Source organism: Phoenix dactylifera, chromosome 4 (assembly GCF_051530095.1).
Source record: "Phoenix dactylifera cultivar Ajwa chromosome 4, Ajwa_hap1_PhDact_Kaust_v1.1, whole genome shotgun sequence".
Taxonomy (NCBI): domain Eukaryota; kingdom Viridiplantae; phylum Streptophyta; class Magnoliopsida; order Arecales; family Arecaceae; genus Phoenix; species Phoenix dactylifera.
In genome coordinates, this window is record NC_143193.1 from 41,743,923 (window position 1) to 41,770,820 (window position 26,898).

Below are 26,898 nucleotides of genomic sequence, written 5' to 3' on the forward strand. Positions count from 1 at the left end.
TTATCCTGCTGAAAAACCAATCTACAGTTCAAATATTCCAGCAAGAAGAAGAATAACAACAGAAATATATAAGAAAAGAGAAAACTAGCAGATAGAGGAGAGAAATAAGAAGAAATATGACAAGGAGGAGTACGAGAAGGAAAAGCAGTCATACCAGGCTTTTTGTTTATTTCTCAATAATGTCTTCCCTACAGTGCTTTGGATCTCAATGCAGTCCACTTATAAAACCACCCACCCACACATGTGCACATGCACGCGCACACACACAACCTCTAAAAACCTAGGCACAGGTATACATAACATACAAGGACACATGTGCTTGTGCATTTTGATGCTTATTCAAAAAAAGAAATTTACAGGGGAGAGTTATAGATGCTATCTAACAAATAAATTAATAAAATAGCCACGGTTTTGTATATTGTTTAATTTATTTGTTAGATACATATAAAGTTATTCAAGATGTGTTGAGACACTTAAGTTGATAACTAACTGTGATATATTCATATTTATAATATAATGACATTTCACTTAAAGTGTCCATATAATTGTAATAAATTTAATTAAGATGTGTTGAGGCACATAAGTTGATAACTAACTGTGATATATTTATATTTATAATATTATGATATTTCACTTAAAGTGTTCATATAATTGTAATAACTTTATATGAAAAATATAATAACACTTTGCTTGAAATGTCCACCTAATCTTGATAACTTTATGTTAAAAGCATAAGGACACTTCACTTGAATCTCCACAAAACCTTGATAACTTGGTATTGAAAAAAATATAAGGACACTTTTGAGTATTCAGCATTTAAAATTAAGAGTGTGCTGCCGGACACTCCCCAAAAAAGTCCTAAGCATCAAACTAATTTTTGCTAATGTCAACAGGGTATGGAGTGAAGTGTCCATCCATGTCTTGTCATGTCGTGTCAAAGTGTCCAAAAGTATCGACACTTCCAAACAAACAACTTAAACGGAGTGTCCAGGTAATATAGTTAAAAGTTAAACAACTTAGCCCCCAGCTATCTTTGACATGAAATAAGAATTTACTAGTGGAGAAATGAAAGAAAGAGGGATTTCATGGGGCGTTATTTTTTAGGGTAGTGTAAATAGTGCCAAACATTGGATTTCCCTTTTTCTGCTAAAAAAAAATTCTTAAGCTATCACCATACTGAATTAAACAAAAAAAATGCACAAGACTAAAAACTGAAGACTCAGCAAAATCTGAACTGGTTAAGCAGATTTCAGGTTTCAAATTGTTCCTTGTTCATTTTGATTGGATGGATTAGTCCAAGACACTTTCATAAGTTGATAATCGTGCCATTTTGACACTTTGTGGCTCAGATTAATGATCAGAAAGACTTTGGATCCAGTTCTTTCATCCATTGCATCCTTTAGTGATGTGGAACAAGTGATCTTCAATCACTGCTGTATCACTTCTCATATACTTTAATACCATATGGTGACCTGGGGTCTCATACTATATAAGCTTGACAAGAAGCAGTAAGCTCAAGAGCAATGATGGCAGAGTAATGACTGGTCTGTTTAAATGCAGTAAGCGTATTATAGGTGATCCATTGTGCATAGACTGAACAAGGTCTAGTACTCTGTTTTGATTCAGGTATCCTTGAATGGATAATTTCAGTCCAACATGTGCTTGATGTCCTACAATTAGCACTTCTGCCAGTTGTCTGTTAAAGGTAGAAACAATGAAAAAAGGAGAAAGGTGTTAAATCTCTCTCTCTTTCTCTCTCTCTCTCTATATATATATCTGTGAAAATAGAAGATGGGTGGAGAGGCTGAAAGAATAGATTAAAGGGAGAGCGATGATGAATTTTTTTAACCATACTATTGAGGTGAGTAATCAAGAAGCCCTAAAGCAATGTTGATAACTAACAGGTTGTCTAAAATATGCAAGTTTGCAAAAATAAGGCTCAAAATACATGACATTAGCTTATTTGACTAACAAATCTTTAGTCACATGCGATCCACATCTTCTTGCTAGTTTTTGAACCTGCCATCTCAGATATCTCTGTGTCAGTCTTTTTAATTTATTTGGTTCAGTGCACTTTATTAACTGTTTCTTTGTTTGTTCTCTGACTGATTATGAGCACCTAATACATCTCTCTTTTCCTGTTGGAGGCATTTCTCTGCCTCACCCTTCTCATCCCTTTGCTTTCAATTTCGGCTCTTGAAAAAACCATTTTTTACTATTGCACACTATTGGTTCAATTGATGAATTTCACCATCCTTTTTTTTTGTTCTTGAATCCCTTTTCTGGAATTAATCTTTTTATCATTAAAACAGTCCAGTTCTATTTATCTAGCCCTGTGCCTAGAATTCAGTTAATTTCTTGTTTTATGAAGTCTTCCAATTCACATATAAAACATGATATGTTGGGAATAGTTTCATTTTCTGTATAGACATTGTTGTTATACCGAGTACGAGAGTCACCAGACCCTTCATCTTGGAAGAACACATCTTGAAATTCCTGTGATCGTTGTCTCCACACCACATTCAGAGTTTTGTGAATTGTGCCTTTAGGCACAAATTGCTGATCACCATGTATGGTAACTATAAGTGGCTTGCTTCTCATCTGCATTGACTACCTATTTCCTAGTGTCATCTGCCTATGGTTTTGCATTTCCGCTCTGTATCTTGCTCAGCAATCTACTATGCTATCAAAAGATTTTTTCAACCTGTTCACCATGCACTTTGTCAACCTGAAGTTTTATTGTCAACCTCACCATGTCAAAGTTCACTGGTGGTCAAAGTACATCATTCATAAGCTAAAACTAAATTGCGTTTATTATGCTTGTTATGTCTGTATTTATTACTCTGCATTCTGTGATCAGCTTTGTGTGGCAAATCTTTCTCCATCAGACTTTGCATGTTAGTATTGCACCATTACTCTTTCTGTTGATTAGTTATCTTGGTCATACTGTTCTTTTGGCCTTGTATTCATGGTTGTGCATCCTTAAACATCACCTCTGCATGTATCTTAGACTCTCACCCATGGTCTGCCATACTGATCGGTACGGGCCGGTACGTACTGGTACCGGATGGAACCAGTACGGTACAGCTATATTTTTCGGTTCCGACTATTCGCAACCCGTACCGGTCGGTACCGGCCTGTACCGACCCGTACCGAACCGGTACCAGCCCGTACCGACCGGCTCGTACCGATGTCAATTTTTTTTTTGGCTTTTGGCCCGAACTAGCCGAACCGGTACAATACCGATTTGGTTCGGTATGGTACCGGTACCGGTGCCCACCGGTACGTCGGTATGGTCGGTACAGCTATCACGACCCCCGTCCCGTTCCCGGCGGGCCGCCGCGACGGTCCTAGGGTGCGGGTAGGCATAAGGCCACCAGCCACCGCGTAGAACCCTACTACCTATCAATCATCAATAAATCTTGAAAAATTTGGCATGATGCATGCACAAAATGATCACTTTTCCTATAGTGACCTGTCAGGATTATCTCAATACATACAACACACTACCTGTCAGAGCAGCAATCACATAATCCGTCACATAATGAACCTGGACAATATATATCAATACATTATCTCAGGCATATAACTCATATGTATAAAAATCTGGTTCCCATTCCATCCATGGTCAAACCCATATCCACAACAGGATCTATGACTGTAAATATATACTATATACAACAGAAGGTTTATACTACACCAAAAGGGTATAAACCTCTATCTACATTATACTATACTATACTATGGAGCGGCACAGCTAGCAGGCAATCTCTAACCCTGCTCTTCTCTATACAATACCTGCCCTGCAATCAAAAACACTAAACTGGGGAGTGAGTATATAAATACTCAGTGAGTGGAGTAGAGAGTACTATGCACATGAGACCAGATATAATCATGGCTCGAGGTGAAATCTCAAGATCAATAATAAGATGAACATGATCTCAACATAGAGAATATGGAGTAAGTCATCAATATCACCACAAACAATATCAACTCATCTGAAGCATATATGGAATAATCAAGTTAACATATATGCTACTCATGAATATGCTCAACAGATCATAATGCTGGAACATACAAATCAGGTGTCAATATGCTGAAATCATCACTAGACAGCTATCGGGAGGTGGGTTTTACGCCCCAGGCGAACCAGCAACAACTCCCTACTGTCACATGCATATGCAGGATAAGACACCATATCGATAATGTAAATGCTAGACAGCTGTCGGAAGGTGGGTTTTACGCCCCAGGCGAACCAGCAACAACTCCCTACTGTCACATGCATATGCAGGATAAGACACCACACTAATCATGTAAATGCCGGCCAGTATCCAGAACAGAAATCCATCTCACATCTACATACTAAACGGCACCTCGCGGGAATTCTACATCCGCGGAAAGCCATACTGCACCTCGCGGGGTCTTACTATGCCCGGCGGCAAGCAGAATATAAGTCGTAGGACCGGCCGATCCTACGCCTAGGGCCGTGTCCCCCCTAGGAAGGGACTGGGCTCCGCCCACCCAGAAGGCTACTATGTGCACAAAGGCCGATGTTCAACCCCATCGACTATAGGTGTCCTGCAGATACTGCCAAGCCATGCATAAATGCCATAATGCACCCTCCCAATACTCTACTAAAAAGGAGTATAATCAAGATTACCACTCACTCGATCATGACCCAATCATAAACTAACATCAGGGTTAGGAGTGAGGGTCAAGGAAGTGCAATACAACTCAATATACCACTAAAAAGGGCTCTACAAATCTTTGAAATGGAGGAAACGAAATCAATTTACAAAAGAAGTTATTTCACAATTTGGAACCAATTTAATTACTCATAAAAGAGTATAATCAAGCTACGACTCACAAGTCTTTAAAATAGAGGAAATGAAATCAATTTACAAAAGAAATCATTTCACAATTCGGAATCAATTTGATTACTCATCAACCCCTCGTAATTCCTCTCAATGTTCCCTCAAATGCATGTACAGAATAATCAAGCATGGAGAATCAAGATTATAGAGGAATCTACTACAATATCAATCAATATGCTCAAGTGGAATCAATTCACACTTGGCGACATTCATGAAATTGAATTAAGGATGCTCATAGTGCAAAGTACATGACTCCCACTCACCTGTCAATCTGGCACAGCCCTGATACGCCTCCAAAAATCTACAGCTGGCAGTGGGGAACTTCTTCCTCTTGTTCCCTAGCTTCTTGCCCAATTGTGACATGCATTTACAATACATTTAGTCCTGTATCAAGGGCTATAATCTACGTGCCAATTATAATATAGGGAACTTTAATTGATTCAACTCCCCCGTTCCCTAAATCTTTTCTTTTCTTTCTTTTTTTCTTTTTCTATTAATTAACTCATCATTTATGTATACCAGGGATTCCCTTGCATGAGTACAAGGTCCCTTTTAGCTTGATCTAGGCTTAATACTTTATTATAGCATGAAATCCCTTATTTTCCACCCGGATGAACAGTAACCCGGACCGACAGCCGGTTACTTCATCCTGGGTTTGATCCACTTTCCAAACTCCAAATTTGATGAAATTTTTACCTAACATTCTACACTCATAGGGGATTCCAAAGAGGTAACATGCATTGCTATCGGAGGTCGTTTGACCCTCTAAATAATTTGCCGAAGTTGGGACTTCGACATAGTTTTTCCGTAGTGCCGGAAAAATTTGTCAAAATCCGATTCTTCCTCTTTTAACCGCCTCTACAACCCTTATCCGACCCCTCTAGACTATATCCACCCTTTGTATAGCCTAATGTCATCAAAAGACTAGATAGGGACGGATATTTACCTTTTTCTTTTTGGAAATCGAGGTCCTTGCGTAGAGGAGAAGGAGATCTACATTTTTCCCTTCAGCTGGAAGTGCACCCGGGATTCCTTTCCCTTTCTTTTTCTTCTTCTTCTTCCTCTTCCTTTCTTCCTTTCCTCCTTTCCTTTCCTCTTCTTCTTTTTCTTCCTCTCTGTCGCCTGAGAACCCCTCCCTTTCTTCTCTCTGCTTCATTCCCGTGAGCCACCAACCACCCCATTTAAATCACATCAAAGCACTATTCACCTTTGTTTAATATTATTAAATTCCCATTTTGCCCCTAACACTTCAACATATCTACAACTATGCCATTATCTTTTGATTCCTTCCAATTTTACCCCTTATATCAATTTTAAAGGACTATTCTATCCCTTTTTATATATAAAAAAAATTTTGGGGTTATTACAACAGCGGACCTTTCTATCACCTCTTAAATTTACTGGTGTAGTATCTCTTGAATTATTTTTTCTTGTCAGCAGATCAATTGTATACCTTGAGGCCAGATTCCTCTCTCATACCATATGCCTCGTAACAAAATCAACCTTGTGTTTCTATTTTACTTTATGTAAAAAGGGTTCCCACATATTATAACTTATGTTTAGCGTTATGCCTTGGTAGGAACTGCATCCACTGCAACATTGGCATCTTCATTTTTACTGTTAACAATTGTCATATATGCAACTATGGAGAATCATTGTTTTCCATACATGTTAGATACATTTTTCAAATCCAGCTATTTTCTTTTTGTTCCTTTTTATGCTACCTTGGGTTTTTCTATGAACTACTGCCTTATTGGCCAGGTAGACATTGAACAGTGGTAAAATTACCGTTTAATTTTGTTTCTGTGTGGGGACTATGGATTTCATGCTGCATGAGATATCCATACATTTATATCTATATGACTTAAATGATATTCAAATGCACTAAAAATTTGTTATTGTTCACACCTGTACATGATTCAGGAATTGATTGAAACAAAATACTTAAGGCTTTTATTATGTATATGTTGTTGGTTTATAGTTTGCTTATAAAAAATGTACTAATCACAATTTGCCAATCTGTGGGTGATTATGATCTCTTGTATTCTTATAATTCAGGAAGTACAAGCTGCCTATGTCACGCATCATTCCTTTTCCAAAGAAAAATGATCCTTCTAGTGCACTAGATTTTCTCCCAGGCAGGCAGGTCTTGGCTGTTTATCCTGGAACTACAGCTTTGTATAAGGCAACTGTGGTCAATCACCGTAAGGTAATAACAGTTGAACTGCACTTTTTATACTGTATCCTATAATCTCTAAATATGTGGTTTTTGGTTTGGCATCAATCACTAATTTTTCATCTTTTATTGATAAAGAAATATGACTAGCATATAGTTTTGTTTCTTTATATTTGAAAAATTCTGGTTTTAGGTGAATGCGGAAGAATTTTTTTTTAAATTTTATTTACTCATATCAACTTTAACAAGATTTATGATTAGGTAATTGGTTTTCTGATCCTCTAATCTGGACTCCTTTTATTGATGGACGTTTATTTGACACTGCAGTTTAGAATTTTTTGTATAGGAGATCTCTTTCATGTTTTCTTCTTGAATGTAATCTGCATGATTTGTTTGATTTCAGTCATTAAATTTGTGGTTCTGACATGTAAAAGAATTCTTTATTATTTTGTTAATGTTCCAATAAAGAATTTATGAGTTAGATACTAGGTGGATGTGTCCTCTGAGGGCCCTACCTTATTGTATTTTTTGCAGTAGTTCATATAAGAATATAAGAGATGGAAAGAAACAGATGAGGAATACATGCACATGCATACAATCATATAAACATGCATGTGCACATCCTTGGTTTCTCTCAATCCCTTTTTTCTGACTTTCATATCCATCGTCCATTGTAAACTTGCAGTACATCCAAATCCATCTGGTATGCATCTTGATCAATGGCCATAAAAGCTATCATATATGATTATCTCATCCTAATTGACACTATGATCTGGTTTAGTAGATATTTTGGGTCAATGATGTTTACATTGCAGTTCTACCTGTTTATATGCTTGAGCATGCATGTTATGATTTTTCAAACCATTTAAGATTACTTCTGCTTGCTAGAGCATGATCATGTGCATGTCAAGGACTTTTTGGTATGCATTCAATTTACACTGTCACTTCAAATCAAGGTACATCATACCATATCGAACCGGGCGGTATAGGGCATACCGTACCATACCGATTCGGTGCCAGTATATGGTATGGAGGGCGTACTGCCACTCAGTACGCTGAACCGGCCCCCGCACTGGGCGTACCGCTATGGTAACAGGGTGGCATCGGTATGGGTCTTGGTATCAAGTTGACGTACCTTGCTTCAAATCTTATGTAAACATTATTCATTGATCTGAATACATGTAAAATAGAATCCTCTCATTCATTCTTTCGTGCATTGCAGGCAATAAAGCTTACTTTCTAGTGGTTTTGATATTTCTTCATGATAGTGGTACAATATACTAACTTTCTTCTCTTTCTTTACATGGTGCTTACAATGGTTTGCAAACTTCCAGAGGAAATCTGATGAGTAAGTCTTTTGTCCTTGTAGCCATGTCCTCTCTCTGTTAAGAGATATTTCATATCATATTATCTATAATCTAGTTTAGTGCTATGCTTATGACTCCACATGAACGCTTTTCTATTTCACAAGTATACTAGGCATCATATGTTATTCGATATAGAGAAGAGCAACTAACACCACCAAGAATGTTGTTTTCTATGATCTAGTTTAGTGCTATGCTTATATCTCCAGATGTGTTCTTTTCTATTTCACAAGTATCCTAGGCAGCATATGTTATTCGATATAGAGCAGCAGTTAAAAGCAACTAACAGCACCAAGAAAGATATTTACGATGTAGTTTAGTGTTATGCTTATAACTCCAGATGTGCTCTTTTCTATTTCAAAAGCATCCTAGGCATTTTATGTTATTTGCTATAGAGAAGTTGTTGAAAGCAACTAACACCACCAAGAATGATATTATCTTTAATCTAGTTTAGTGCTATGCTTATAACTCCAGATGAGCTATTTTATATAAGGATCTGAGGCATCATATATTTTTCAATATAGAGAAGTTATTGAAAACAACTTACACCACCAAGAATGAAATTATTTAACTACGAATATGCAGCTTTTAACATGCTTTGCTATAACTTTCAAAAAAAATGCTTTGCTATTGTTGATGACGTTTTGTTATGCATGCATACAATAACCATAATGAGCAATACCGAGCATCAGAATTTGTTTTAATGATAGCTTGCCATTAATTTTTGTTTGGAACTAGATCTGCTGTCATCATTAGTTCTCAACAAATTTGAGTCCTTTCCCAAAGACCTTATTGAATATTTGATTTGAATGCTTATACCAATTCAATTAGTTCTCCTCTATTTTGTTTCCTATTGGTGAATTTTTCACCATAATATTCATGGTAAACCATCCACCTCAGTCTTCTCATCTTTACAATGCTTATCATGTATTTCTAGCCCTCTTTATTGCCCTACATTTGGAGCCCTAGAGTTTTGCTGGTCTTTAGGGCTGTCTTGTTGAAGTGTTTTCAAGCTCACGGCATGCGTTGATCACATAAATCTGGAATTAGTATTCAAATTTTATCTTCAACTAGTTTTCAAATTGTATCTTCAACTCTCTTGTTTTTTAGTATAATAAATAATAAATGCCATAATAAAATTGTGTTACTTTGGTATTTATTTCACTTCTCTTTCCACTGTTGTTGCATTCCATACTTCTTTACTCTTAGAATTTGTCCTGCAAAGCTCTTGCCCATCATTTAATTTTTGGCACTAAATCTCGCCCCCCATCTCATTAATTGACATTATAACATATATCATTAAGCCTCCCTCCTGAGTGTTAAGATGCCTTTTCTATCTATGATGAGAGATTTAGGGCCAACCTTTAGTGTAGATCCGTTGGTATTATGGAACTATATGTATTTAAGTTTTTTTTTTTCTTGTATCTACATTGTCTTTTTGTTCTTGGCAGCTATGTGCTTGAGTTTGATGATGACGAAGAAGATGGATCTTTACCTCAAAGAAGTGTACCATTCTACAAGGTGGTTCCACTTCCATAGGGCCATCGCCGATGAAGTGAAATCATGCAACTGCTATTAGTCTTCAGATATTAATCTTCAAGCTACAAATGGACTCTCATGATGTTGTATATGTGGGCTGTTTAGGTGGTGCTTTGTTCATTGTTTTACAGAGTCATGTCTACTTCATCATGATGCTCCCACAACACACTTGAGCTGTTGGATCATCATCATCATTGCTGTCTTAACACAAGCATCATTCAAGCATTAGAGCTAGTAAGTTAATGTTAAATCTAAAACAGATTTTTGTCTGATAAATGTTATGAACTTGTAAGTAACTTCATGCAAGTATGTCGTCGATTTTGAAACTGGAGGGAGCTAATTGTAGCAAAACTCATTTGCTCCTCCTCCTTGTATGTCAAAACTAAGTAACATATATAGAGGCCTATACATAGGCTATAAGCGCACTAGATGGGAAATGTAAATGTTAATTATATAGTTCTCTTGCTGCAATGATATTCCTGCAGGGTGTTTTGTGATCTTTTTCATATTTATTTATTTTGTATAGGAAGGCACTTACTTAGAAGAACCCCTACATCTTAATCTTTTGCATGTTCCTCTCTGGAGCTGAACATGCCCTACTAATTCTTGCCTTGTTTTCTTTTTTTATTTTTTTGGTTTTCTTGAATAAAGAATAAAATAACTGTAGCTAAATGAAACATAAACAATCAAGTAACCAGAAAATCCAGACAAACAAGGCAAGTCTAATTCTTGTTTTTTATTTTGATGGACACATATTCTGTGCTCTTGTTAAGGCATGGTGCAGGCAGGAATTTACTGTTTCATAATAAAAATAATTGAACAGCTAATGCATGGCTTCAAAATCCAAAAGACTCTTGTGTTGGTCAAGGTATTTGCCACCCTCAGCCAAATGTTTGCAGCAACCAGCGAAAACTTTGGAGTATTAAGGATCAAATCCTGCCTTTATTAGGACTGGCACAATTGATGAAATCCTGCCTTTATTAGGACTTGGTGAATTGCTCCCGAACTGGCGAAATTACTTGTTTGTTTGAAGTGTTTTGATGAGTTTTAGTCACTTTACCACCATATAGAAGGACATTTGAGTATACTCTTTGCTCGGGTTACCCAACAGAGTGTTGGAAATTAATTAAAAATGATCAATGTTGGAAAATAAGAATTAAAGCTAAAATATCATGCAGAATATCTGATGTATCAAAAACAAAATGGCCAGCTTGAGATGAGGTGCATGTTTGCTAACGAGAGCCATCGATGCCTCTCTCTAAGGAGGTGCTACAAATGTTGGCTACTTAAAAACCTCCTTTATGTGCATGTCCATTGAAGAAAGAGGAGTGAAATGAATTGGAGAAAAGAAGGAATTATGTTGATGGAAAAAAAAAGAAATGTGCAGGGAAATAATAGAGGTGTTAGAAAGACTTCTTGTTTTTTTTTTCTTTCTTTCTTTTTCATGTGGTGATATCCTAATCACAAGGCTCTCAATAAATAGACTAGAAAGATTTTGAATGCCTAGTTGGCCCAATCTCTCCCATCATGTCAAAAAGATCTCAATAACCCTCTAATATTTTAAAATGAATAACGCACTAGTCGGAGGTAATAACTAAATAAAATGAAAATTTTGAAACTTAAAAATTTAAAGAAAATAACATACTTGAAATTTTAAATTAAAAAGATAAAATTAATCAAAAAACTCAATTTTCAAAATCTTTGACGAGCTTCACAGCTAACAAAATAATTATTTGGCAACTTATACAATATAAGGTGTCATTTGAACTGGAACCTATACATAGTATTGGTGGTTTCCATCCAAGAAACTATGGTGAAGTGAGTTTTGACTCGAGTCCCTGAACTACACTTCTACTAGCCATACACACAGCAAATATAGGACAAAGTTTGGACTAGTTCACTATTTATATCCATATATTGGTATCTTGACGTTTTTTGAGAGTTTCTAGATAACGAACCGTCTAATACTTATATGGCCTAACAACACCATAAAGGAGCCTTTCAAAAGTACCAAGACTAGTACCTCATAAATGTCTACCTTGGGCTCTTTCAGTCATTGACTCTTTCTAGTCTATCATGTAATGAAAATAGAGGCACTCTAATAATCAAGCATTCAACTTGCTTCTCTGCATCAAACTTTCTTTATGAGATCTTCAATAATAAATGTTTGGGTTTTTACCATCAATGACTATGTTATCGGCTTTCATTCCATTTCCCTTGATCACCCTGGAGCTGCATTCCTAGAGAGACCCTTTTCGCAATACTTACAAATTCAAAGGAGATGATACATTTATTAAGAAGGCCTTTTATAGATTGATGTCTTCCTAGAATATGTCTATTTATCTTGTTTTTTTAGGCTCAGTAACCGTATTAAAATTTGGTGATCATATTCCCTAGAAATGATTCTTGCTTAATGGGATTTCAATAATCAAATATCTAAGTCAAACAACTTCCATGTAAGTTACAAAACTTATAAGCTTAGCTTCCGAGGTGCTTCTAAAAAATACTGTATATTTCAACAACACCTCAAAGAAAGCAGCATCACTAGAAAGGAGTCCATATCTTTTAGCATACAGAATATCTAAATTATCAATACTCTAACTTTCCCAGTATAACTCTCTAATACTAGAATCTTGTGTAATATAAAGAATATGGTTCCTTTTAAGCATTTAAAGACTCTAAATAGCCACTACAACCACTTAAATGAAAAACTTTTGTAATAAAAAACTCTTTGCAATTGGCTAATACATTAATAAATTAATGAGCTCTCATCGACATGTTTTAAAGCTAAAAGTTAAAGCTATAGTCTCGTTGTACTTTTAGCTCTTCACGTCCCGTCACTTAGTCTATAGCAATATTAATCTCCTAGTATGTATATTGAAATGAAAGGTGCTAGACCTTAAGTGCCAATACTACTCACAATTTCTATGATTACAAGATAGTCTTTCAAGAAACATACTTACCTCCTTAATAAGGAGATTGAGGTAAGGAAATAATTTTTGATAATAAGCATAAAGAGCTCTTATTTGAAAAATTAACCATTTATCTTGGTACCCTAGTTTCTACCTGTGGACATTTTTGCTAAAATTGGCTAAGTATCGACTTGCAATAACTAATCCGGTAGAGACATGCAAGAAGAATCTAACCCTAGTAACCTAACCATCTTGCCTATAGGGAGCTCTCAAGTTGGTCCGTTGTTCAAAGTGAAAAGGCTGCCCCTTAACCCAAATATTTTTACAGTTTAATTGGCCCATGAGACGTTTGGAACCATTATTATAAGGTAAACTGGATAGTCTTCAAGCAAATATGAGGGATCTACATTCTTATCAAGGAAAGAAAGGTGGTAACATACTTTCCAAATTATTCATAGAATGGTAACTATATGTAAAGATATTTATCTCAAACCTCCATTGACGTTCATGAGGCTCCATTTAGGACATTTATCTTGCTCTACATCACTCAAGGTACTAATAATGAAGCTCCTCTTGAGAATCTTTATGCTGGGTGCATTGCTTGTATAATCCTTTAATAACTTTATAAATGCTTGATTACTTCATAGTTGAAACATTATATTTTCATAGAGTCTAGGGCATATTTGTCATACCTCCCATATGCTCTAGTACAAAATTGGTTACTCATATTTGGAAGCTAGGCCAGTCAAGAACCACCCTCCATCTTTTTATTCCTTAGTGAAATATTAGGGCAAAAATTGCTTTCAGAAAATAGATTACCAAGTAGCTTAATCCTCGTTGTATTTTAGAGATGAGTGGTAATATGATGAGAAGAAAGCCTCACATAAAAAGCATGAGATAGTTGATATGTAACTATCTTGTTGTTTCTTTTTCTATATACTATATATATGAGGATTAATAGCGAAGCAATAGGAAAGCCGCACATAAGAAGTGGAACTTTTTGCTAGAGATCTCCATGCGACCTCATCATTTCTTTTTAGGTTATTGACTTTATGATTATATTATCACTCAAACTATTCCTTGGACACTCTTTCGGAAAGGTAATAACAAATTCTCTCCATTGGGAGAATAAATCATTATATTTATTATCAAACCTTGAAGAATTGTAGGAGAATTAGCTACATCCCTAAAGTAGTCCTTAAGGAATCCTATGCTGAATGGCAACCAACCATGATGGTTAGGCGAAGGGTTTCTTACCTCTGCTCTTTTTTTCTTTTCTTTTACCCCTTCTGCTGAAATAAAAATATTATATTGTTCTAGTGTAAATATATCTATTAGAATCATAAAATAAGAGGCCACAAAGCTCAATAGAGAAAGAGAAAAGAAAATTATGGATGTCTTTCATGTGTTTGCAATATAAAAAGATACCTAGTCCACAATATTGTTCGACTATATGTGGATATAAATTGTCTTGAAGAAATTCATAGTAAATGTAACCTACCAAATATCATAATATAGTAGATGAGTACCATTCACATGAGCATCTGGCATGGTTATCTAGTATATTACAGTTTTTGAGTCATCTTCCAGCATAATGTGAGTCATCCAAAGTATTATAATTGCATAAACATAAACCCCTCGAAACTTTATAATTGAGATTGTAATATCAGATAGGTGCGACCCACTTGTAGCCACAAGAAAAACAAAGACTTGGCTCAACAAAATTAGCTGCATCACCGATCACATTGCCATCAAAGTTAGTCTTGAGCAAGCTAGGAGGTGGAGTTGCTCAAGTGAAAAGAGTTATGTAGGTGGAAACAAAGATTGTTGATAGAAAATCCTAGATTTCTTTACTATCAAAAACTCCCGAGTAGCATTGGGATGAATGGATTCTGAAGTTTGAAGAGCAACCTTTATAATGATTAGACGAGGGCTTTGGGATGTATTTTCAAATATACAACTATTGCTAGCCAACCAAATATCATAAAATAATATAGCATATGAGAATCACATCATTCCTACCCTTGCTTCTTTCCACCTTTTTCTTAAAATATTGACAAACAGTATCCGTAATGAAGGAAGGGATAGTAACTGCACTAGAAAAAGGCAAAATCTTCCAAATACTCACTGGCGTCAGACATGCAAGAAGAGTATGGCTAACAGTTTCATATATACCAGACAACAGTTGTGATGAGGAGATATATGAAGACCACATTGATGAAGAACACTTCAGCAGGAAAGATGATTCTAAGTTGCTTTTTAGAGGAACCACAGTATTCTCAGATGAGTACCAAACTTCCAAATATAGGCAACATCTTTGGTCAAAGGATGGCCCAATAGAGCTTGTACAAATTTCTGGCTTTTACTTTAGAGCATGAAGAAGTACTCCACCCAAGCCACTAAGGAGAATTGAACACTAGCACAACCATGGATGGAATTCTTCTTGCTAGTTCTTCATCAAAAGCTTGATAGATGAGAGTAGCATTTCACCTATTCTCTCCTTCTACAAACAAGTCTTTCACTAACATATTCTACAAAATGCCAATATTGACACTTGTAAGAATGTGTTTAAGTGGCATAAAGAAATTCATAGATCATCCAAGACATTAGTAGACCTTCTATCTCGTACGACTCATTTGAGATTGGAGAGTAACATGTGCAAATAACTTTCTAGATAGAAGAACTGTTACAAGTATGAATAAAAGGAGAATGAATAGTCTATGATTTATACATAGTTCTTATCAACAAACACTAGAAATTATCCAGTCCAAAATAAACCTAACAACATGCTTAGTCATTAAGGCTTCATGTCTACTTGGAAAGTGGGGGATCCCCCAAACCATCATATCGCATATATTAACACACCATGTTCCAAGCTAGTAGATTAATCATTTAGAGTTATCAATAGAAGCTAGTAGATGAACTCTCTTAGAGTTATCAAAAGAGCCCCATTGGAATTTCTCATGATTTGATCAAGCTTCTAAAATAACATATTTTGGAATGATAATGTTAGCCATCAGGTAGATAGGTAGTGAATAAATTACTAACTTTATAAGCATAATTTTGCCCATCATAAATAAAGATATCCATTCCAAACCCTCTAATTAATCACGAATCTTTTGCATTAGAGAATTAAAATTAGACATAGTTGGCCTCCTTCCTGAAATCGGACCTCCCAAGTAATAGTATTTGTCATTACATTTTGCAATATTTAGTAGGTTCTTTGCAATTGAATTAGTCTTGAAGTTAAATCTCATTACAAACATGTTTAAATTTACCCACTGACTAGATGTTGAAAAATAGTCCTTGGCTATAGTCTTGAAAACTGCAATATTTGATATAGTGGCTCCGGCAATCAACACACAATTATTGAAAACAATAGGTGTGAGATTGAAGGGGCTGAAGGTATCAGATGATGAGCAAGAAAAGTATAACTAGATACTGAGGCATTTAGCATCCAAGATAATGCATCTACATAAATAAGGAATAAGTAGTAAAAGGGGACACCCTTGTTGCAAGTCACTCGTTCATTAAAAGGCCTTAATATATATGCTATTGAGCAACAAAGCAAATGAGGGACTCACAGTGTAACTACACACCCAATTGTTCCAGCCCTCATGATATTCCATCTACTGGAGGAAAAAGTATAGAAAGGCCCATCTTATCAGATCATAAGCATGCTTCATATCCAATTTTATAACTATTAGACTATGCCATACTAAAATTTTCTCAAGATCACATAATCTTATGTGCTAGTAAAATGTTATCAGAGATTCACCTGCTCGTAACAAATGCTGATCGATTAAAGAGCTCAAACAATTTGCATTCTATTCACCAAAAACTTGGCAAAATTTTGTAAAGCATTGTACATAAATTGATTGACTAGAAATGGAAAGATTCGACTGTGTCTGGCCTTCTGGGTAGCAAGGTAATGGAAGTACTTTCCAAGCTTGAGGTAGAAAAAAATGTGATGAAAAATTGTTTGATAGCAAGACAAACTTCCTTCTTAACAATTGACCAATATGTATTGAAAAGAGTGGTGAAAAACCATCCATGCCTAAGGCCTCATCCCCTAACATCGGTCAAAGAATGTTTTTCAATTTTCTTTCAGTCATCTTCCTTGATAACATCTTATTATCAGAATTAAATAGCATATGACTTGGAGGAGGAATAGATGGGGCAATCTCATCATCAACATCCGTAGCCTATCTAGACTTGAAGAGCTAAAGCAATTCATTTCCAATGGCACTGGTATCATATTAGATGTTTCTATGCATTCTGATCATAGTCAAATTGTGGAAAAAACTTACATTGCTATCTCCATTTCAAAGCCAAGCTACTTTAAACTTCAGGTACCTATTAGTGAAGGAGAAAACGATGCTGGAATAAGCAAGCATGAAGAGACACAAGTTCTTCCAAAAAGGCCTCCTTGATCACATTTCTTTTGTTGCAAGTCAAAAATAGTAGATTCCATCTCGTCCAACCTTCTAAAGATGTTATCTTTAAGTTTCTTCTACTGTTTCAACTCGCACTTAGTGAGCTTCGGCTTCTATGGACTTGATGCTTTGCATTCCCTTGAACTTATAGATTTCATGTACCTTGCATAATGTTCCAAGATTGAGGGTTAGACAATCAGAACTTGTCAATGAGAAGGGAGATTTTGAACGAATCAGAGTAAAAGTATTAATATGAATGGAATATTTAATTAGAGGAGATGTTTTGTAGGTGCTGTACCTAATAATCAAGGAACTTTGAACCTAGTTTTTGGTTGCAAATGCTCTATTGATCCACTCCTATGCTCTTGCCTAGCTATTACGATTATTATATAAAGTTTATTGAACATTAGTGTAGCCAAAATCATGTAGATTGTTGGTTAAAGTAGAGTCTTTAAATTTTCTTACGCCTTATCTTATCGATGATCACTTTGCCCCCCCCTCTCTTTTCTAGTTGGCCCATCAATACAACTGAAGTCTCTAGCTATAAGAGTTGGTAGTCCTTTATGCAATGCCACGGAAGGTTCTCTCCGCAACGATCTTCTCTACCAATGCTCCATATTAGTGTAGGCTGCAACTAGGAGCTAAGGGTCAGAATTTGGTTCTCTAATAATAGCAAACACTTGCGAGATGCTATTATTGAAGATATCTATAGAAGCAAAAATTCTATTGCCAAATGGTGATGATACCACCTGAAAGGCCTCGTGACTCAATGGTTTGAGAATAACAGTGAATCAAAAGTCCCCATTGGACAAGAAGAAGACCTCGGTTAGCAAGACAAGTTTCAAAGAAAATACAAATCTAGGGTTTATGCAGTTGAATAAGCCTTTTTCCTATTGTGAACGAGGGCTTTCTTGCCCACCTACAATTCCATAGCAGCACTTTTATTGGATCAGATGGATGGCCGAGATCTTTATAACTTTGCTAGCAATCACTGTGACCCCTCTCCATGCTTAATTTTCATCTATTTTTTATCCTTCTTGTATCACCATTCTAATAGTTCGATACTGGATAGTTTCTCCCAATGGCCTTCTTTATCAATTCTACAGTGACATCGTAGGCGGATGAGGTTGGGGAAGTGCTAGATGAGGTTCTCGACCCCTGATAAGTTTTTTTTCTTCTTGTCCGGTTGCTAGATAGCAGCCAAACTAAAAGAGTTTTTGCCTTCCTTAGCCAACTCAATCCTCATCATGGTTAGACCAGACTTGGGGGATTGGGCTTTGGTGACCACACTAAGATGGGATTACAACATCTTGCCTTGTTACAAATGATCTCAGCATGAGGTATGGGCTTGTATTTAGGTATTTGGGGCTTTATTGTGGGTTTATACTTAGAAAATTTAGGCTCAATGGCATGCTTTCCACTCAATCCTCTAGGCAAACTGTGTCATTTGGCCTACTTAACCTAGCTGAACTATTTTCTAAGTCCACTACAAAATGGGCTTCCTCTATTTGGATATCCAAAAAATGCTGGTTCATATCTGAGTTGGATCTTGAGATTCCTTTAGATGGTCCATTTCTAGAAGAAAATCAATGTTAGTGTCGGTTTGACCTGAACCATCCTACCTTTTTTGCCGCCACCACTAGGACATGTAGTAAATCTAGAAAATGAGTGCTCAAGTGATTGTCACCTAGCAACCTTGGCTGGTTTCTACTATCCATCTGAGGTCGGTGGAGAACTTGGTGAAAATGGATGACTTAGTGGAGAACTTGGTTCTGGAGCTTGAGTCAACCCATCCTCCTTCCTAGCCTCCATCTTGGTTTTCTTGGAGTTTTTATTTCTAACGGTCACCAACGAAGGACTCTACAATGGCTAATGGGGAGAGGATTTTTGACTCAGGTCACCATCATTTGGCCATAGATTTGTTGGAATTGGGGGTATGACCTAAAATCCATGAAAGTATGATCTAAAAATCATTTGTATATCTAACATAAAGAGTTATTAAGAAATCATGACTGTCTCTTATCTATACATTTATATGGTATGTGTCATACAACCATAGAGTTAGAAAAGTGTCCAAGAATACTCCAAGGGTTTATCGAAATAGATAAAGTATTTTTCACAAGGAGGATTGGATATTTCTAAGTACTCAAAATTTGTCCATAGTTATGGATGAGGTTGGGCATTGCATCATAAACCTATCATGATGGAAATATCATAGAGTTTCTCCTTCATTAAGATCAGACCTCTCATTAAGATCTTGGAGTGCCATCATATTGAATAATCAATACTAGCAATCCATCTCACAAAGTACTGTCGGGGTAGAGGTACGAACAAGGTGCACAAGCTTGCAAGTGGTCCCTTGACTTGAAGGATAGAATATCTTATTGTACTCTAGAGGTCAATAAACTTGTGATCAAACTCGAGTATCAACCATAATATCTTACACTTTGTCCTTGATAAGGACCACAATGATTTACTAGATTCAGATACAAATGAGGGTTAGGCTCTCCTACATGAAAACCATCATATTAGTATTTATATTATAATAAAAATGTAGTTAGGCATAATAGACTTGGCTGAGCAATGACTTGAAAGATTTTGAAAATAATTATCATTTATAAATTATTATAGTTAAGAATTAATTATTTTCAAAAGTGATGTGTATGAGTAGTTTTTATAAAAGGACGGTTGATATGATCCAAGTTTCTAATAGGCCATAAAACCTTATGGCTATGGGTTTGATAGTGCGATACTAATAGTCATATGAAGACACTAGAATGATGAGAGGATTAAATTGAAGAAATAGTTTATGCACGAACAAGAAGATCAATTAATTTTGTCTTATCTGCTATGAGGTTCAGTAATGCGATATGGGCTCAATATTTCCGTGTCGAGCTATATAGCTAATGTGTGGCTAAATGATTTTGAATCGATAGGTCATTGATGAGCGAAAACCTGAGTTAATTTATCCCAATAATGCATCTAGCATGGGCTATCTATCTCTAGGTCAATTAGAATAAGATTATTATTCTCTCATAGATTGGATCAAGAGAGTTTTGGATTTCATCGGAGAATAGATTGGGTTAAAGAAATAGTCCGGATATAGGGATTTGGCTAGATTGGGGTCAAGCAAGATCGGACTTGGGCTAAGCCTAAGCCCACTTGGATGGGATTCAAGTAGGGGCCGGTGGTTGTTCCTTATATGCACCTATTAGAGGGTGCATGTTTGCTGGGGTGCACCTTTCAAGAAGGGGGTTGCCCCTCATATCCGACACTGCTTGGTCTCTCAAGTTGGAGTCCAATTAGCATGCCCAAGAGGTAGCATGGATAAGTATACCACCTCCGCTCCATTATCATCTCTCTCATTAGAGTCCAACTAGGACTTTGGGATGTCCACACAAGGAAAGCCCTAGGGCCTCCTCTTATCTATAAGAGGAGGGGTGCCCTTAGGGTTTATTGAATCCAATCCACATGCCACACAAAGGAGAGAGATGGAGGTACAGGACTAGGATTTTCTTCTTCAAGAAGAAAAGTAGGAGAAAATGAGAGAATTCTTGTTGGACTTATCTTGCAGAGCATACTCTTGGCTTGTAATTCTTGGAGACTCAAAGCTAGATAAGTTCTAGATACATATGCAAATTGAAATGGCTGAGGATAGTAGTTCTTAGAGGGTCATGTGCTTTTGTTGCCTTAATATCTCCTTACAGAGATGTGAGTGCATTCTATGTATTCATGATGATTGATTGAAAAAGAGCAGTGTTGTTCCATATTCTATATTTTATCCCACTACGCAAAACCATGTTGGATGGGCCCATGCTACCAAAATCAAAAGTCAATTAGGGACGTAATAGGGGAGAGGGCACCTTATTGTTCCGATCTATTATGACAAAATTATCCAGTTTGAAGGTCCATGTATTATTTCAAGGAGATGACACTAGTGCTGGAAATTGGCAATTCACATCCCAATGGCTTATTTGACTACACCAAGGTACACAATCATTGTAAATTAACTCTTACTAGAAGACCCTGCTTTCTCTTATATGGACCGACCATGCTTCAATGGTGAGGTAATGTCCACCTTCATATATACATGGGCTTTGTCGACACTCAGATGATCATTGAACTTGTCCATAACCATGGATTGGCTAGCTGTAGAGATTATATTCAGAATGGTTGATTTCTTCAATATTGCACTAAAAGTTAACTTCATTGTTTTTGCTTGTAGGATGAAGTCTAATAATACTCAAGGATTTGGTTAGCAATTAGATATAGATCTCTTATCAGGATATATATTGCATTCTATTTTAGATTGAAATAGGAATAGGTAATGGTCCTCTGCCATTAAAAATGTGTTCACCTCATTCAACAGCTTTTCCTTCTCCTTGAACTCCTTCGCTATCAACTCCATCGGCACTCATCATCCTAAACTTTTGGCCACCATGCCATGGATTTCCATTCTTGGCAAGCATCCTTTATTTCATCTTCTAGTTCAACCAAAACATCAGCAAAGTGACTCTAAAAGGCTGCTATTTCTTCCTTCGAGATTTTAGAGATCTACAAGAGGGGTTGGCAAGGCTAGCCCTGAACCACCATTGCCGATGAACATTCTCGTTACCTTTCTCTAGGAGTAGGGATCTCCATCTATCTAATAGCGTAAGTCCTCAAGGTAATACTGAATAACGGTCCCAACCATGTCATTGATTTTTTGTAACTCATTGGCCACCATTGTCGAAATTCAGATGGTTCTTGATCATCTAGGGTTCCGGAAGTTGTTATGTTTTAGAGTGATCTTAACCCATTGAGTGTCTGTTTTGTTGGCTTTGAATATGCCTTTGCTCTCAAGGACCGGCAGAACCATTACCATTGTGATAGAGTACATCTTTTGGTTCCTCTATGAAATTACCTATTAGAAAGTGCCACTAGAGGGCCATGAGCCCATGAATAAGAGCCAAGCAAATATTGGCTCTTGATCTTAGTGTCCATATTCCAGATCCATCTACACCCCTATCAAGAAGGTTGTTGTATGGCTTTGTATGGATGGCCTATTGGTGGAGTACTCCAAGAAAGATATTGTTTAAGTGAAAGTTTCACTAGTTAGCAAGCTTACATATTTTGCATAAGGCAAATACATATAGGTTTGTGTTTCCGCCGTCCTCAAAAATCTGCTTGTCCCTAGTCTGGATCTCGACAAGGGCGAACCTATTTGCCAATGGGCATCCTATGTATGGCTTTGTTGACTGCAGGAGAGTTGGCCATGGCGTATCAGATTGCTTATTTTGCCAGGTGATGGAGAAGGTGACTCTAATCTAGAGTCATCATTCTTGCAAACTAGACCATGAGACGATGAAGCTGATGATGGCTGGAGCAAAGTGAGCCAAATCATTCGACTCAGGCACCTTAAAGAGCTAAACTTGTGAGACAGTTTAGTCGAGGATTCAAGTCAAATGTGTTCCTTACTTAAGATTGTAATTGGGGCTTAGTCCTCTATTCACTTGGAAAGGAAAAAAAAAAAAGCAAACAAGGTTCATTTTTTGATTATATGTTGAATTGTCCCTTTCTCAATAAAAAAAATAAAAAAATGAATAAGTTATTAAAAAAATAAAACTTTCTTTGGAAAAGACAAATAAAACACTACTACAAAAATTATCATATAATAAAAAATAAAAATTTTCATTCTATATATATAAATCATGATTTTCTTTTTCGAAACATGCTAAATTTTTCTCCAAACATTGAGTTCCCACTTAAAAAAAAAAAAGGGACAGATTCTACCCAAAAAAAAAAAAATGTCACAATTCTCTCAATCCATCCGACAAGGACTCCTTAAACGTGGAACAAATGCCAAGATTTTTCACATCAAAGTTACATGAGGAACATATTCTTAACTTTAGCTTAACACCACAAAACTTTCAAAGGCTATATATTACCACCAACAATTTTGAAACAAATCTACATTTTAAATAACTCAATCATAATCCCCTAACTTTTAGTCAGCCTGGCACGTTCCGAAGACACCCCTTGCCCAGTTTCCGCCCCGGCGCCAGTTCCCTCAGGATTCATTTCGGGGACGGTAACCGGAGGCCCTCCTTAGCCCAATCTGGATGGTAGCTTGGAGATAAGCACCCGTACTCCCTTCCTTTCTCTTCCCTACTTTTCCCTGTCTAAAACCCCATCCTCTCCGCTTTCTCTCTGCCGCCACGGCCTCCATCACCGTGATGGCAGCCGGAGCCGCCGCCACCCCGAAACCCCTCCTCCCCTCTTCGTCTCCCAAGCTTCCTCGAACCACCACCTCTTTTTTATTCTCTTCTTCGTGGTCTCTGTCCGGAGCCAACAGTATCTCCCTCGCCGTCTCCCGGAGACCGACCACCAGCCTTCCATCCCACCGGCGCGGCGGCCTGCTTGTCGTCCGCGCCGCCCGCGGCAAGTTCGAGCGAAAGAAGCCCCACGTCAACATCGGCACCATCGGCCATGTCGACCACGGCAAGACCACTCTGACGGCGGCCCTCACCATGGCCCTGGCCTCCGTCGGCAACAGCGCACCCAAGAAGTACGACGAGATCGACGCCGCCCCCGAGGAGCGCGCCCGCGGAATCACCATCAACACCGCCACCGTCGAGTATGAGACCGCCTCCCGCCACTACGCCCACGTCGACTGCCCCGGCCACGCCGACTACGTCAAGAACATGATCACCGGCGCCGCCCAGATGGACGGCGCCATCCTCGTCGTCTCCGGCGCCGACGGCCCCATGCCCCAAACCAAAGAACACATCCTATTAGCCAAGCAGGTCGGCGTTCCCAACATGGTGGTCTTCCTCAATAAGCAGGACCAGGTCGACGACGAGGAGCTCCTCCAGCTCGTCGAGCTCGAGGTCCGCGAGCTCCTCACGTCCTATGAATTCCCCGGCGACGACGTCCCCATCATCTCTGGCTCCGCCCTGCTCGCTCTCCAGGCCCTCATGGCCAATCCCAGCATGAAGCGCGGTGAGAACCAGTGGGTCGACAAGATCTATGAGCTCATGGCTGCCGTGGATAACTACATCCCCATCCCCCAGCGCCAGACCGACCTCCCCTTCCTTCTCGCCATCGAAGACGTCTTCTCCATCACCGGCCGTGGCACCGTCGCCACCGGCCGTGTCGAGCGTGGCACGATCAAAGTTGGTGACACCGTCGACATCGTCGGCCTTCGAGACACCCGCACCACCACCGTCACTGGGGTCGAGATGTTCCAGAAGACCCTCGACGAGGCCATGGCCGGTGACAATGTCGGCCTGCTTCTCAGAGGTATCCAGAAGGCTGACATCGAGCGTGGAATGGTCATTGCCAAGCCTGGCACCATCACGCCCCACACTAAGTTTGTTGCCATCGTGTATGTGCTCAAGAAGGAGGAGGGCGGCCGCCACTCGCCCTTCTTCCCTGGCTACAGGCCACAATTCCACATGCGGACTACCGACGTTACTGGGAAGGTCTCGTCCATCATGAATGATAAGGATGAGGAGTCGAAGATGGTCATGCCCGGAGACCGCGTCAAGATGGTTGTGGAGCCTATCATGCCTGTTGCCTGCGAGCAGGGTATGCGGTTCGCCATCAGGGAGGGCGGCAAGACTGTTGGGGCCGGTGTCATTCAGTCCATTATTGAGTGATGGAACAAGATAGATAAGATTATCCCCTATTCTTGTGCTCCTTACTCTATTGCTTTCTTACCACTTTGTTGATAGGGGCTGCTTGACTCAGTTGTACTGCTTGGTTAGTAGGTCAGCCGTTATTAAATCAAAGACACACCAGCTGCTGGTTCTCAATCTCAGGACCACCAAAGATCCACATTTGTCATATATTTCCAGTTTTGTGTTTCTTTTTGTTGTGCTGTTCTGTCCTTGTGGGTAGAAACTTGAAGCAATTAACTTTGTAATTTCATTTTAATTGTTGTTTTGGATGACCGGTGTTCGGTAGTGGTAGTTCCTATGTAATAGCAGAGTGTTGCTTTTATGAAGTACACTAGGTTAGTTTATGAAATTCGTGCTTTGAAATGAAGGTACTATTAATGCTTCAATCTTAAGATAGTTTCTCTTGGATAGGGAGCAATGGCTTTTCTTTACCTTATTGCCTGATAGACTTGATTACAAATTATGATCATCACGACTACTGAGTTGTTGACTATGAAAGGTATCAATAATGTCAAATTATATTGTTATATGTCTATATGCTCAGATGGTTTTTTGCAAACTAGAAATTATGGAACTCTGTTGCTTTCAATGACCAATTTCATTAATGCTGGTTTCTACATGCATTACAATTTACAAAGGGTTGCAGCTATATCAGTTTCCTGATTGTCATGTTTTGCTATGAATGTAAGTAAAAATAACAAGTCCCCGAACTTATAATGTTTAGTTCTAAAGATGTTCAACCTTGAAAATATTTGATAACTGAAAATCATTATAACCTTGAAAAATAACTCAACATTCTGCTTTCCCTGTTATATTTATGCATTTTTCATATTTATACACTACAAATTATTTTATATGTCTACATACAGTCGTACAATAAAACATTGTTGGTGTCCTGTTCATGTAGATTCTTCTTTTTTTCTTTTTCTGCTTTTTCAATATGTGGTTCCATGCACGGATGTCTTTTCTAGTATTGTTAAGGAATATATTCACAAAAAGAAAACAGAAAACTAATAACTGAAGCACAAATTTGTAGAGAAACTTTATTAGTCTGTCATCTTATTTAATACTGATGCTTGCTTTCTTTTTCAATAGGATGCTCTATTCCTTGCTCAATAATGTTGGGGGGCGGCTAAGGGGGTGCCCAAAGGCTTCTTGCATATTACTGTTTTCTACTGTTTAGCCCACCTATTCAGCATGTAAAACCATTTTATAGAAAGTTTCCAATTTTTGATAATGGATCTTTCGATATTGGTGCACTAACATTAAGTTGGAAACCTGCTACTAACTTAGACCAATATCATGATGATACAACATCGATAAGTCCGGTACGGAGATTGGTTTGGCATACTAAGACTCGATACGTCCCCCGTACCGAGTCTCGATTTGGTATAGTATGGTATATCTAGTATGGGGCGCTGTGCACTGGTACAACGAACTTTGTTGCCTATGCTTGCAAGCTGTCGGTTAAAAGTTGGGTTAGGAACTTAGAGCTTGTTTATTATTCATCGATTAGTACCTCTTTCACAACTATTCAGCATATAACACCATCTTTATGTAATAACTCAGAACCTCACCCAAAATGGCTAGTCAGAAAGTATTATTTGGGTTTCTTGATCCTGTATAAGTACCTAAAATCTATCTAGCAAATAACCGATGTGGGACTAATACACATCTGCACGGATCCTCACATACTCTCTCCGTTTAAGTTCTGACGTCCTCGTCGGGCTAAAGGTTCCAATCCATTCAAATCTAACACAAGTACTACGATCGGCCCCTATTCAGCCCCATGGATTTGTGTCGCAGTATCCCCTAGTTCATATAGGTTATGGGTCGGGTCCGCTTTAATACCATTTGTAATAACTCAGGACTTCACCCAAAATGGCTAGCCGGAAAGTATTATTTGAGTTTCTCGATCCTGTATAAGTATCCAAGA

At 37.9% G+C, this 26,898-nt stretch overlaps 2 protein-coding genes across 2 annotated transcripts in view; both read left to right on the forward strand.

Annotated features, from left to right (window-relative positions):
- The window catches only part of LOC103717559 (SAGA-associated factor 29 homolog A-like), a 30,014-nt gene extending 19,915 nt beyond the window's left edge, over positions 1 to 10,099 (forward strand). Inside the window, exons 7-9 of the mRNA XM_008805997.5 lie at positions 6,933 to 7,083; positions 8,385 to 8,398; positions 9,866 to 10,099. Of these exons, the coding sequence (XP_008804219.2) occupies positions 6,933 to 7,083; positions 8,385 to 8,398; positions 9,866 to 9,953 (253 nt within the window). The 3' untranslated portion in view covers positions 9,954 to 10,099. The remainder of the gene's footprint in view (positions 1 to 6,932; positions 7,084 to 8,384; positions 8,399 to 9,865) is intronic.
- A 13,154-nt stretch (positions 10,100 to 23,253) lies between these two features.
- Positions 23,254 to 25,348, forward strand: LOC103717558 (elongation factor Tu, chloroplastic-like). The gene has a single exon (XM_089930122.1). It carries the CDS (start codon positions 23,517 to 23,519, stop codon positions 24,939 to 24,941), a length of 1,425 nt encoding a protein of 474 aa, XP_089786248.1. The 5' UTR covers positions 23,254 to 23,516; the 3' UTR covers positions 24,942 to 25,348.
- The last annotated feature ends 1,550 nt before the right edge of the window (positions 25,349 to 26,898 follow it).